We start from the raw sequence: 13,625 nt of genomic DNA on the forward strand, positions 1-13,625 counted from the left end.
AACGAAAGCAGCCGGGAAGTATGCCTTCGTGGGGCGATCATACGTCGAAAAAATCACGCACTGTTTAAACTTTGGTGGAACTGTTCGAAACGTACCATCTACAAACACGTTTGTCTTCTTCTGCTTAAGCATGTTCAATAGTGAGGGATGGCCCCAACCCAACAACCGCTCACGCTTTTTGCTTTGCTTGTCGTAGTACGAGTAGTGGAACATCATGAAGTTTGTTTCAGTAGCTGCTCCCGAGTCGTCCAGAACGTGACACCACGGTGAAGTCTCAATTTGACCGTACACCGACCCGCCAAACTCCTCGGTACGGGCACGGTTTACTCGGCGCAAGACCTCTTCCCTACGCAAACCGGTGAAAGATACGTTCGTATCTGCAATTCCGTAAAACTTAGCTCGCACTGCGTCCCAGATTGCGTTCCGGGTTGCGGTAGATGTTACAGCCAGATGGTCAACGTACCGCTTCATTTCTTCAGATACGTCAACATGTGTGTTGGGAGGTGAAGATTCATTTCCATCTGGGAGTGCACCACGACCACATGTGTGCGGCTCGAAGTTAATGTATCGCTCCCCACTAACCACATACTGACATTTTCCCTTGCAACCATGACGACCCCGGTAATGACTACAGCGCAAGAATATTTTGTTACGATTCTTGTTCGATATCGTGTATTTGTATCCACCAACCCACACATTTGTCCGTCCGGTTCGCCGGCCGGTTGCTGTCAGAGTTGTCTGTATCCGGTCGCTGATCAAAATGGGCCGCCAAATTCGTGATTATGTTTGGAGGATTCATAGCGCGTAATTCCTCATCACCTTCGTCGAATCTGAATTCAAAGTCCTCGTCAAAATTCGAGGGAGTACTCGATACGGACTGCGTGTGCGCGTCCAAATTTCCATTTGTCTGAGAAATCTCTAACGGGAGGGGGTTCAAGATAAACTGCATCGTGCAAGCCAAACTCCTAGTTGTATTCACTTGATTTTCGGAGACATTCGCCCTATCAGCGATATCACTCTGTAACTGGCCTCCATCTTGTGCTTGCGCTAGATCCACGACATCAAAACACACGGCGAATGTGAGCTATGAAAAAATTGGCACTTCAACTCTATTCACATTACCTGAATCCACCCGCCGGTTTCTCAGATTTTGAGGTCTGGCAGGTGATCGGCGCCGCGCCCTCCTTCCATTTTCTCCGGTACGCCGGGCTACCCCACGATTTCTACGGGAGCGCAGCTCCATCTGTTGATATTGTGCGAAACCACGAATGCGCTGTAGCGCCTCTTAAGCTAGTGTCCGTTTCATAACCAATATGAGATATACGAGATTTTAGTTTTTCCATCAGGAGATCAGCTCCGATACAATTGTTGTATTAGTGTGAACATGCATAGCTAGCGAAACACAGAAGCCAACCGAGCAATATTCGCACCGGGGTACCATTTCTAAAGTGCTACATCTACACTTCAACACCCTATAATCACGAAACGGCAGAATTATGCCACTGCCGGAAACTTTACACTCATAAATTACGAATCGGCTCTGATAGAATTGTTGTATTAGTGTGAACATGCATAGCTAGCGAAACACAGAAGCCAACCGAGCAATATTCGCACCGGGGTACCATTTCTAAAGTGCTACATCTATACTTCAACACCCTATAATCACGAAACGGCAGAATTATGCCACTGCCGGAAACTTTACACTCATAAATTACGAATCGGCTCTGATAGAATTGTAGTATGAATGTGAACATTCTTATTATATACAGCAGAGCCCTATCATAGCAATATTTTCAATGGCGTATCTGTTGGAATATCATGTCGAACTGATATGACACGTTTGTGGACATTCAAATCACAAAGATCATAAGGATTATTCAGTAAAATTTAAAATCTTTATTTTTTAATATATGTTCGAGCATGAGCAATACTTAGCCTGCGCTTTTTCGATCTCTGCCCGGCGTGTGCGCCATCAGTGCTCTTCTTCGCAAATTCTGGATTCTTGGCCATCACGTCTTCCGTAAAAGCCTTTACTTCATTCCTTAACATTCGTGAATTAAAGGCTCGTCCATCCATCGCGCAATAGGCCCCCAGCACTTGAGTCCATGAAGTGTCCGAATTTTTACGAGTACCCGTGTTCGCCTGAGTGGCGTATAGATAGGAAAATAATTTATCCTCTCGAAGAATAAATAAAAAATCCGTCTATGATACCCCATTGCTTCGTGGGAGGTGTCCCAGGTGCGTAGCCAAGAATTACAGAATGGTACACTAATGGACCGACATAAACCACATCACCAGGACGCTGCACGATGATCACGGTGTTTGGATATGAAGTCATTCTGTTGAAAGCCTCGTTATCACATCCAAACGAAAACAATTTCGCACTTTTAAAGTCCTTGAAAGCAATCCAAATTTTAAATGTGTGTTGTAGAGAGGGTGGTATATAGGCCAAAACTCGTCCAGCATCCATGTGCCCAGGACTCTCCCTATTACCAGCTTGTAGCCAACACTCTCTAGCGAAACAATATCCTTGGTTTAATTCCAAGCGAAAAGCGTCTTTGTATGCACCGATGTGCCACGTACACTGATCGGGTGGCGCGCTTTGCACCTGCCTTCTGGTGACCATAGCGCGCTGGTGAATTAAAGTCGGTACGTCATCGGTACCCAAGGCTTCGTAAAGATGAGCAGGTGTCTTAGGAATTGGCGTAAGTTTTTCCGAAAGGACAATCTTGTGATGAGCATCACGAAATACCAGTAATGGATTTTTGGTTGAGTTTAGTGTCGATAGGGTGAATTCGGTGTCGCAATAAAAGCTAATGGAGTCGTCAAGTTTAGCTGCAATAAGCTCACGGTTGTAGTTTACACTACCAAGTTCTCCATCCAAAACAATCTGCTTTAACGTATGTAAATCATCCAACGACAACATTTGTTTGTGGACTAGCTAGACAAATCTGCATAGCGATATATTAAAATGAGCAAAAACAAAATTCTTTGCCTCGCGTTATATTTCGTACCTTGCACAAGCTGTACAGCTAGGTAGAAAGCGAGACGGCTCTGGGAACCACTGACACGGTGGCACACTCACGTGAGTCCGACCAAATGCGTGTGTTCGTTCTATTTGTGCTTCAACATTTATTACACACTAAGCAAATGTCTTTTTTTGGCTGACATATGATGTGTATGTGTAGAGGCCCAACCAAATGTCTATTGACCTATCCAACCAGATGTCTATTGACCTATCTAGACCTGACCTGGCATTGACCTCTTTCGGAGGCTATCAAATGACCTGTTATCTCATATCTGACCGGGTGATATTTTGAGAATAGTTTGATCATTTTGTGGACGCTCAAGTCGTGATATTTTTTGCACCATTTGCCAATTCTGACCCCCCCCCCCCTATTACACTCCTGGCCAAATTAACCACCCACTCTCTTAAGTGTAACTCACTCAACGTTTACGCTCTGGCGCTGCGCTTTGGATATGTTGTTCCTGGCGTATGCATTAGCACGGTGTTTGTGCTAACAACGCAGTTTTGCGGTTTGAGGTGTAGCTCCCAAACAATAAACCGATTTGTCAAAGTGGCCCAAATTTCCGGCCACTCTCACCATATTTAAACCAAGTCAAATGCACTAAAATGATTGTAGCTATGCTCCTTAATTGCTGTCCAACCACGGAATTGATGGACGATAGCATCGTTGCTGTTAGCTTATTTGGGTAGTCTTCATTCGCGGTCATTCCATGGTTTGCCAGTGTGGCTGAGAGACGAGGAGAGAGGGCGTATGTGCGGGCTGATGGAAGGAGGGTTCTCAATTAGAACCACTGCAAGGATTCTAACTCAGTCAAGCGTGCTCGAGCAGCACAACGTCGAAACCGCCGCCAGCCAGGCCGCAAGCCGATCGTGTCGGAGCGACTGGAGCGACTGCTGCTGCGCAACGCGCGACGTGCGGCGACCGCCAAGGACGACGGTGCGGCGACAATATGGCAGCGGTTCGGTGATTTTTTGGGGCTCCTTTAGTGCCAAGGGCAAAGTCGGTGCTATCCGGCAGACAAGCTTGCTTCAACATACTACATCTACACGGTATCACAGTTTTTGATGCCCTATGCTCATCGAAACTAAGGTGTAGAGTTTGTCTACCAACAAGACAACGCATCGATCCATACGTCTAAGGAGACCACGGAGGTTTTCGAGGAGCAGGAGATCAACTTGCTCGAATGGCATGCCCGCTCACCCGACCTGACCCTATAGAAAATCCATGGGCGCTGTTCGCTTGGTAGGTGTACCTAAATGGACGGCAGTACGCGAATATTGGTGGGCTAATTAGTTCTGTCTTATCTGCGTGGAATTTCATCGATCATGCGACGCGAGTGAGGTTGATTGAGTCGATGCCGCGACGCTGCATCGAAGTGATTGAGAAGGCAAATCACACTAATACAATCATTTTAGTACATGTGTCTTGGTTTAACTATGGTGACAGTGCCGGAGGTTTGGGCCACTTTGACAAATCGGTTTATTGTTTGGGAGCTACACCTCAAACCGCAAAACTGCGTTGTTAGCACAAACACCGTGCTAATGCATACGCCAGGAACAACATATCCAAAGCGCAGCGCCAGAGCGTAAACGTTGAGTGAGTTACACTTAAGAGGGTGGGTGGTTAATTTGGCCAGGAGTGTATACATGTATCTCGGGTCGGTGCTTTATCCGGGATACAGTATAAGAGCATATCCGCTCTTTATGACCTCGCAGCAGAAGAGCGGACCTACGGTTAAAGAGCATCATACGATGGAAAAAGCATGTTTACTCTAACAGTCAAACACAGAGTAAACATTGCCCTTGGCAGGCCACAGCAGGTATTAATAGGTACAGATTTCGCACTGACATCCTAATCAACTACCTTCGAATTATCGCTTGAAATGGCTGTAGTAGTCCCTTCAAATGTCCCGTGCGGTAAAGATTTTGTTTGATTATTGGTAGATTGGGTATCCAGCTACTATCCCACATATATATATATATTATATAACCGAGAAATAATAGTCGCGACTATTTCTGGAAGTTACCGCTTATTTCACAAATTGTTTTGACGGTAGTCGGTGATCCAGTATGCCGCCACACGCATTCGATACCCTTGTATTGCACTACAGTCGATGATAATGCTCTAGCAGAGCTGTGTGGAAAGAGAACCGCTTGTTGCCCACAAGATTTAGCAAAACATACTTTTAAACTGCGCTCTGGGTTGTGTCATAGTGAGATCACTCCACTGTTCCCACGTCACATAATGCATACCTACCGTAGTTTTAACTTACTGTGTGACACACACACACAGTGTGTATCACTCCAAGTGGCGACAAACAGTCGACCGCCATACAGTGGGGCCCACTCCCCTGACAGAGGGGGAGCAGTACCCACGATTTGTCTCGCTTTATCACCATCAGTCATTCCTGAATTTTCTCCAAAGAGGCCGTGTCAAGTACATTGACGATGCATCCACCCACAACTTCCCAGTCGCTCAATTCCTCGCCGGTTCAACTTGTTCGATCGCACTCGCTCGAGTTCGAGCCCAACAGTCTCGAGTCTGAGCTCGATTACGCTGAACTAGACCTTGACATCCATACCGCAGCTCAAATGGTCGACTCCTTCGACGTCGACGAGTTCTTGGGTGAAGCCAACGTGTCAATTCCTGTGACACAATGCTCGGGTGGCGCAAGCAGCGCGTTTTGGATGGAAGAACTCAACCATTTACCACCAACAGGAAGCAACACCGAGCCAGCGGCGGCTATCGCGGGCGGCGCCATATCAGAGGCATCTACTGACTCGTCGATGGATGGCGCCTGCTGGCAACTTGGAGACACGGATGAGTTAAGTCATGAGTACATGAAGAAGCTCAAAAAGACCCAGCGGAAGTCTCGCAAGGAGGAGATCCTGGATCTCCGAAACTCCGTCAAGCACCTAACGGATCAACTCGAGGTGTTGAAGACAGACCCGCTGCAGCACCCAGGCAGTGCTGCTACTACACAACTGTGGAAGCATGCTGCGATCAGACAATTGGGAAGACGGCGCAAAGCTGAAGGAGATAACGCTAAGCTGCGGGAGATGCTGGAGATGCAAGTGCAAGAGGCCAAATGTTTGCAGCGCATTCTCAAACGACGAACGAAGATTCAGGTACGACCGACTGGGCTATACTTGACGGCCTTTAGGAGCTGCTTAGGGACTTACTAGTGTTCGTTTTGCTTCCATCAGATGATGGAGGACATGCTAGGGATGAAGCGGCGGAAAAAGACGCTCATGTCTTCGGTTCCGAGCGATAATTCTCAGATTTTGATGAGACTGCTTCGTGAAACTGACGACATGTACGCTCGTGTCGATAGCCACTTCGCCCAGAAGGAAGTCTCTGACCTCCCTTGCCCCAGTCAGAAGCGCAACATCCATCGAAACGTCATCCATGGAGTGGTGTTCGAGATGGCCCAGCTAAATCGGCTGCCTTTTGGTCTTCGCCAGACGGAGAAGGCAGCTCAAAGGGTTCTAAACGAGCTGGGGAGTAGCGGCCTCAAAAGGATAGAGGACCTCGACACACTTGTCGAATTTCACGCCCAGGAATCCAAGGAAACGCGTAATACAATTGCGACAAGCTACTTTGCAGTAACACCCAGCCATGAATACTCCAGTGGCACTCAAGTTCGGAAGGTCATGCGAATGTACATCGAAGAAGACAGCGCTGTGTTCATCTGGAAGATGCTAGCAGAGCCTAAACTCAGAGGCAGCGGGGCGTCCGTCGGTTATCAGCTGCAGTCAACTTTACAAGTAGTCATGCGCTCTTTCGGAACTCTGACGGTGTGTGGCGATTCATCGACGCAGCTTTTGATTCACTTCAGCGCTTCTCGTGACGACTTGGTGATTCCAACCAGCGCGAAATTCTGCCAGCCCGGGCACATGGACGCCGGTTTCGAGTTGTGGGAGAAGCTGGTCTCATGCATCCCTTCGGAAATTGAGAGCCTGCTGATCGACGACTTGTGCGCTACAAAGGGTGAGATACGAGCTGAGTGTGTCTAAAGCTTCAGCCACGAATAATGATGCAATACAAATGTTCGGCAGCAATTTTAAAGCAACCACTTCATTCGAGTGTATGTATACATTACATGCTACCGATAGGCTCGTCAAATAAAATGTTCTCAATCCTCTGGCTCAAAAGTGAGAGCTTACTGTCCCATCCGCTGACTGCGAGGTCCGTAAACTTCGGCTTGCGGAACTGTACTGCCTCCTCCTTGCCATCGTCGCACCGCGTGACCCAGAGGTAGCATTCGATGACGGAAGTTTTTTGGCCCGAGGCCAGTGGCTGACCTCGTCGAACAACAACCACCAGCGATTCTTGAAACAGCAACCCAAGAAAACCAGCACTTCGGCTTGTTGGGTCCGTCAACGAGCGACTGACAAATACCGAGCGGTCTGCTTCGACGTATTTGCGCGCAACTCGCCGCTCCTGCACGTACGAAGAGTGGCCAGCCGCGTTGCAGGTGTAGCTCATGTAGCTAGTGATAACGCTGTCGGTCAGTTTGACGTCCTGAACACATACCTGGCAATACAGAATCAAAGTCACGTCAGATCAGCGAGCGTCCAACTAGCAATTGGGTTGCATCAATCCCTACCTTTGTCTGGACGTGGTCTCCGTCGCGCATCTTCTGTCCCTGGAAAGACTTCCAGACGGCTCTCGTGGTGCTCCGCAGGTCGAACGGCACCTGGTTCTTGCTCATCAATTCCAAGAACACGCCGTTCACGGTGCTCGTGTATGTTTGCTTGGTCGTCCCTGGGCACGGAACTTGATCCATGCCTTTCTTCTCGAACAGGGCGTCGACGCTAGCGTAGATGTCGTCTGTCCCCTCTAGGAGGTTGTCGTGTATGCGCTGGTTGTCGCCCGACGCCTTGTGCTCCACAGTTCGACCACGGTTCACAATCGGTACCAACTCCAGCATCTAGACAAAAGTCAGCAATTAGTTCGGATCCCTCTTGGAGCAGCAGTACGAGCGAACAGACAAACCTCTTCGCTGTATCGACGCTTGAGCATGCGCTTCAAGTTGGCGGCGTACTTGGCTTGGGCCACGATCTCACTCCTGAGCGTCGCGTTCACCGACTCTGCGCTACGTCGAAGCGCGAGCTGTCGCGAGGCGAGTCCCCTCCACAGCGTCAAGTCCTCCGCGTTCGACTCCGCATTCACGCTAGCAGCAGCATCCACTTTCGCGAACAATTGCAGAGTCTCGAGCTTTTTCGACAATTTGGTCACCGACCTGCGCAAGTCCGCGATCTCCTCTTTCCGCGGGGGTCCTCGGCGACGCCGCTTGTTCGGTTGTGGGGACAACTGAGGCCACGGGGCGTTGGCGATGAGGCTGGTGACGTCCCCGTGACTGGAGGTCGGCGAGCCTTTGACGACGGCACTTTTGTCGCCGAATCGGAACTTGTCCGTCGTGAAGGTGCTGCGGGACACGTCGTCCTCCGAACTGAACTCCAGGTCGTCTCCCAAGGCCAGCAGCGCGCTGTCTTCGTCGATCACGTCCAGCACTGCAGTCTCATCTCCGGTCGGCGACAGGTCGTAGTCAGCGATGAAGTCGAGCGTGGCTTGGAGCGACTCGACCTCGGCCCCAATTGCGAAAGCCATGCGAGCGAGGCGTTATCGAATCGTTAGACAAAATCTGAGCATGATCCTCCCTCGCGTGAGTTGGGAGCACGAGGCGAGAGCGAGCGCAAAGCAGATCCCGCTTCGGATCACGCATGATTCACTCATCCTGATTCAAGGTTGGCTCAGGGGCAGAGACCAGCGATATGGGCGATAAGCCTCATCATGACGTCGGCCTCTCCCCTCATCGCCCGGTCTTGCAACAGCGAATCGCGCGTCGCGCCTGCTGCACATGCGACTTCAGTGGCTGAGCCTCAGCTGAGGCGACGACAACTCAACCATGTGTTTCGGTAAGCTCTCCGCTTGTCTGGCACATGCAGTTGGCCACTGCTTACGCCAGTGGCAGCTCTCCTGACGACGCAACGATCGATGGGGTGCATGCAGCTGGTGGAGGCTCGACTGTATTACAGTACTGTACATGGTAGAGAGAAGAGCTCTGACGAACAGAGCTCGTTGAACTCACATGTTAAAGAGTTAAGCTTATCTCACGTGGACCGCTTCGTCGAACAAGAGGTTCTCGATGTCTTGGTTGTTCGAGGCGAGGGTGTGTTCCCACCCTTCGATCGCGATGTCCACGTAGACTTCTCCGCGGAACTTGCGCGCCATCTCAGTGCCCTCATCCTGTCGCGTGGCGCAGAGATAGCTCTCAATGATGGTGGTCTCCTGGCCGGAAGACAAGGGCTCTCCTCTCCTTACGACGACGGTCATGGTCTCGTGGAACTTGAGTCCGTTTGCGCCTCTCTCACCGACGGTGGTCGGCTCCATGATTGACCTGCAGATGAACACGGCGCGGTCGTCCGTGACGTATTTCCTCGCTACCTCCCGCACCTGCAGCAGGGCGGTCAGGTCACCGGCGACGCAGGTGAAGGACACGAAGTTCGTGACCGTGTTGCCAATTTGTTGTGACTCGTAGTCGATTTTCCCCTGGAGCACAAGCAAGCGCACGCAAAGTGAGATTTGATACACAGAAATGAGTTTGCCATTGCCGACGACATACCTGCTTGTACGGTCCGTCCTTGCGGTGGCGGTCAGCCAGCAACTTCCAGACGGCCTTCCCCGTTTTCTCCAGGTCGAACGGGACCTGGTTCTTGTCCAGGAAGACCACGATCGCGCCGTTCACTGCATTGCGCTGCACTTGGCGTTTCCGGCCTGGACACGGCACTTGCGTCATGCCCTTGTCGGCGAACATCTTATCCAGCCCCACATACAGCTCGTCCGTTCCCTTCAGCAGCTTGGCGAATACGTCTTCGTTGTCTTTTGGTGGAGGCCCATGCGTGTAAACCTGTTTGCGGCGCTTCAATCCAATGAGCTCCAGTGTCTGCGAAGGCATCCACAAGTACGTAAGTCCTCGCCATCTAACTCAACTACAGTAGCAACAATTCATCATCTCACCTCTGAGTCGTTCCGGCGACTCAGCATCCTCTTGAGGTTCTTAGTTTGCCGTACTCGAGTCTCCACTAACGTCCTCAAGTGAGCGTTGGCATCCTCGGCCTTCTGTCGAAGCATAAGCTGCCTCGTAGCAACCTGCTGCCACAGCGACTCCGGCTCCGACAGGATCGACCTCACGTGCACTTCTTCTTCCGCTGGGGAGTTCGGCGCCGAAGACGCCTGCAATTTATCGAGCTGTTGCGAAAGCTCCGCCACGGTATCTCGTAGCTCGTTGATCTCCTCTTTCTTCGATACTCGGTGACGGCGTCGCGGCCCCGAAGCGGGTGACGGAGTAGCAGCGCGAATCGATTGGCCACCTTTCTGAGGAATTGGTGCAGTCAGCGTCGGCCGCACCGACAGGTTCATTACGTCCTGCATAGCTGTATCTGATCCCGTGGACAGCGTTGCATCGAACAGCTCGTTCCCGACCTTGAAGTCGTGCAGCAGCTCTTCGGCTGCGTGGAATCCAGCATCGAATGCGTCGTCGTCGTCGGTCTCCTCTTCTGGGATCTCGAGCGAGTGCGAGTGGGCGAGCGCGTGCCGCTGCTCCGGCACTTCGAGCGAGTGCGACTTGTTCAACTTGTGCGAGTGCTCGAAGGCGAGAGTGAGGTCCACGGCATCGCCTCCCGAGTCGATTGACGCAGCCGAGGCCAGCTCGTACTGCGAGATGAAGTGGAGTGCTGCCTCGAGCGTCTCCACTTCGTCTTGCGGCATTTTTGATTAAGGGGGCGGAACAACGAGCAACTCGAAGCGAGTTCGGAAGTGGCAGTTGAACGCGGACTCGCAGGCCATTGTTGATGGCTTGCAGGCCATTGTTGATGCATTCCGCCTTCCTGCGGATTGGGTGTCATGTACTAGTACTACTGGTGCAGGTGGCCAGAGCAGCGGACCATAGGGCGATTACAGAGCGATTACGCTGGCGAAAGTGTCGGCTGCCTGGCACAATCATCGTAACAACCTACCTGCGATAATTCTACTTTCATACCTACGTCAGTATAATCAATATGCAGAGTTGAAAAAGAAGTCAAAATTACTTTAAACTTTCTGATGGTGCAACTAAGAAGCTGATACTTGCCAGAATAGCAAAACAAAGAGGTATCAATCAACGACAAGACCAGGCAATAGAGGGTAGTACGTCGTGAAGACGAGTGCAATGGGGACTTGCACTCACCTCACCATGGCTTGGTGGATCTTCTCGGGTGTTTACGGAGGAACTCGCGGCAGCGGTGTTGATTGCTGCAGTGCATCTCTACGCGCAGCCAAACCTACACTTGGGCCGATATTTTGCACAGATCAACGTCAACTTGTAGAGATACGAGTGCTAATATAGTATTCGCTGTTTTTCACGTAAGCGCAACAGGTGGGCTGCTCAGCTTCCTGGACGAGTCGTCAATCGCTAGGCTTTCAACTTGATACGCAATTCGAGAAATAGCTTCGTCCCAAACCGCAATGCCTAAGTCCAGGTTGGGGGAATTGCGAATACCTCTGGCACCTTGGAGCCCTTGGTCGAAGCGCGTTGCGGTGAAAAGGCTATCGATCCGCGTCACTGGCTTCTCCTTCGCTGACTGAGGGGTTTCTTCTCGGAGGATGATGCGCAACGTCGTTCTCGTGAGGAAACCTGACGCCTTACCTACTTTGGCGATCACGGGCTCCATCAGCATTTTGCAGATGAAGACCACTTGATCCTTCTCCACGTACTTTCGAACCACCTGCCGAAACTGAGCCCCTTTGACATTCCCTAGATCCGTCGTCTCGACAAGGAAGCTGGTCTTGATGGTATTACTCAACTCCTCGATATGATGAGAGCGGAACTGGACACGGCCCTGGAAATCTTCGATCTTGCGCAAGCCTTGGAACGAGATCCGGCGCATTGTCTTATACATCGCCTTCTCCGTAGTCCGGATATCGAAAGGCACCAAGCGTCGCTCCATAAGTTCGAGAAATGCACCGTTGGTAACATTGCGCGTTGCATTTCGATGGCGTCCAGGACACGGTAGATCGTACAAACCCTTCTCGGCAAAAAGAGCGTCGGTACCGACGTAAAGCTCGTCGACATCTCGCAGCATGTCCTCGAAGACCTGGGCGTTGTCTTCCGGATAACCGTCCTCAAGCATCTTGCACCGCTTCATCCCGAACATGTCCTCCATCATCTGGCACCAACAAGACACACGTTAAAATCGAAATAAACTTCTTCCCGCCTCTAAAGCAGCTTACATCGATCTTCGTTCGACGCTTGAGCACACGCTTCAGGTTTCTCGCTTCGTGCAGCTGAATCTGCAGCATGTCGCGAAGCTTCTTGTTCTCTTCCTCGGACTGTAGTCGTCGCTGGAGCTGCCTAGCTGCGATCTCCTCCCACATCGACGCTCGACGTGGAACGAGCTGCCCGTCGTCGCCCCTAACCAAGGTCCCACTACTTGGCTTCCACTGCGGCAGCAAACTCTGCAGCTCCGCATTCAGCTCTCGAATCGTTGCGCGTAGAGTTTCAATCTGCTTCTTCTGGGAAATGCGAACTCGCTTCGGTTTGTTGTCAGCCTCACCCTTGGACGAGTCATCCGACGACGCCGTGGGGCTTGTCACCCCAGTGGAATCAAAGCGCACACTCGAATCATCGGTTGAAAATGCATCGAGCGGCACATCGAGGAGCGTCTCAAACGAGACGATCGCTTCCGCAGGTGAAGCGAAAAGCTCCGTAGGACTTGGCGCCAGCACTTCTTGGCCGTTGAGCCCCTCGTCCTCGAGCGCTGTTAAACCGGGCGGCAGATCGATCTGCGAGAGGAACGAAAACACGACGTCCAGTGACTCGCTTTCGTCCAGCATGGTGGGTCGACTCGAATTACACTACTCGACTGCGGAGTTTGACGATGACTGGAGAGGTGAGGTAGCCTCGACCTTAGTGATCAGCGTGGGGTTTACAGTACATCTCTGCCGGCTCTGGGACAGTGGAGGAGAATCCAGCCGGACAGCACAGATGGCCGTCCCGCATGCACGGTGCAGCGCTTTGGCAAATCCTCGCTGCATGATTACTGTACTGTACACAGGACTGCTTGACTGCGGCTATCGACCGCAGGAACACCAGTGCACTACGTGGCAACACGCACTGCATGCACAACTTACTACATGTATCCCGCATAATACATGCAGCATAGTTCGGCCACTGGGTGTGGGCTGCAGCGGTGGAATTCGCTTGAGGTGGGGCACCAAGTGAGGCTTCCCGCGAATATGTACATGCAACACCTTTCGTCACATTGACAAATGTGTTGAATCATGCGTGTGTAGATTACGCCAAGTGTTCCTGTGTCAACAGCTTGGGTGGCGACGGCAGCAGCAACACGAAAATCCATCGCCTGCTCCAGTCACGCATCGCGTCACCGCTGACACTGTCGAAAGTCCCTGCGGCCGCTGGGGGCGAGTCAACTTGAGTCAAGGACGGACAGATCTGCTTACGGCTGTGCGTTGGTCGCTTGCCAAGGCTCATCAACTCGCCATCTCCTCCCCATTCAGTTGGTCGCGGGTGGATTTTGTTCTCGGCCTCCACGT

General features: G+C 51.3%; 4 protein-coding genes across 4 annotated transcripts; 1 reads left to right on the forward strand and 3 right to left on the reverse strand.

The window, feature by feature from the left end:
• Positions 1–5,620: 5,620 nt before the first annotated feature.
• On the forward strand, positions 5,621–7,045 carry IUM83_01049 (uncharacterized protein; the record flags this gene model as incomplete). Its single annotated transcript, XM_067924877.1, has 2 exons — positions 5,621–6,157; positions 6,236–7,045. 2 exons carry the CDS (start codon positions 5,621–5,623, stop codon positions 7,043–7,045), a joined length of 1,347 nt encoding a protein of 448 aa, XP_067797176.1.
• Positions 7,046–7,127: 82 nt separating this feature from the next.
• On the reverse strand, positions 7,128–8,642 carry IUM83_01050 (uncharacterized protein; the record flags this gene model as incomplete). Its single annotated transcript, XM_067924878.1, has 3 exons — positions 7,128–7,565; positions 7,639–7,962; positions 8,028–8,642. The coding sequence occupies 3 exons, from the start codon at positions 8,640–8,642 to the stop codon at positions 7,128–7,130; spliced, it is 1,377 nt and encodes a 458-aa protein (XP_067797273.1).
• Positions 8,643–9,140: 498 nt separating this feature from the next.
• IUM83_01051 (uncharacterized protein) lies at positions 9,141–10,802 on the reverse strand (the record flags this gene model as incomplete). The annotated part of the gene is made up of 3 exons (XM_067924879.1): positions 9,141–9,584; positions 9,658–9,978; positions 10,053–10,802. The coding sequence occupies 3 exons, from the start codon at positions 10,800–10,802 to the stop codon at positions 9,141–9,143; spliced, it is 1,515 nt and encodes a 504-aa protein (XP_067797212.1).
• A 629-nt stretch (positions 10,803–11,431) lies between these two features.
• On the reverse strand, positions 11,432–12,905 carry IUM83_01052 (Protein kinase; the record flags this gene model as incomplete). Its single annotated transcript, XM_067924880.1, has 2 exons — positions 11,432–12,238; positions 12,303–12,905. The coding sequence occupies 2 exons, from the start codon at positions 12,903–12,905 to the stop codon at positions 11,432–11,434; spliced, it is 1,410 nt and encodes a 469-aa protein (XP_067797260.1).
• Between the last annotated feature and the right edge of the window lie 720 nt (positions 12,906–13,625).

Source organism: Phytophthora cinnamomi (assembly GCF_018691715.1).
Source record: "Phytophthora cinnamomi strain GKB4 chromosome Unknown Contig14, whole genome shotgun sequence".
NCBI lineage: Eukaryota > Oomycota > Peronosporomycetes > Peronosporales > Peronosporaceae > Phytophthora > Phytophthora cinnamomi.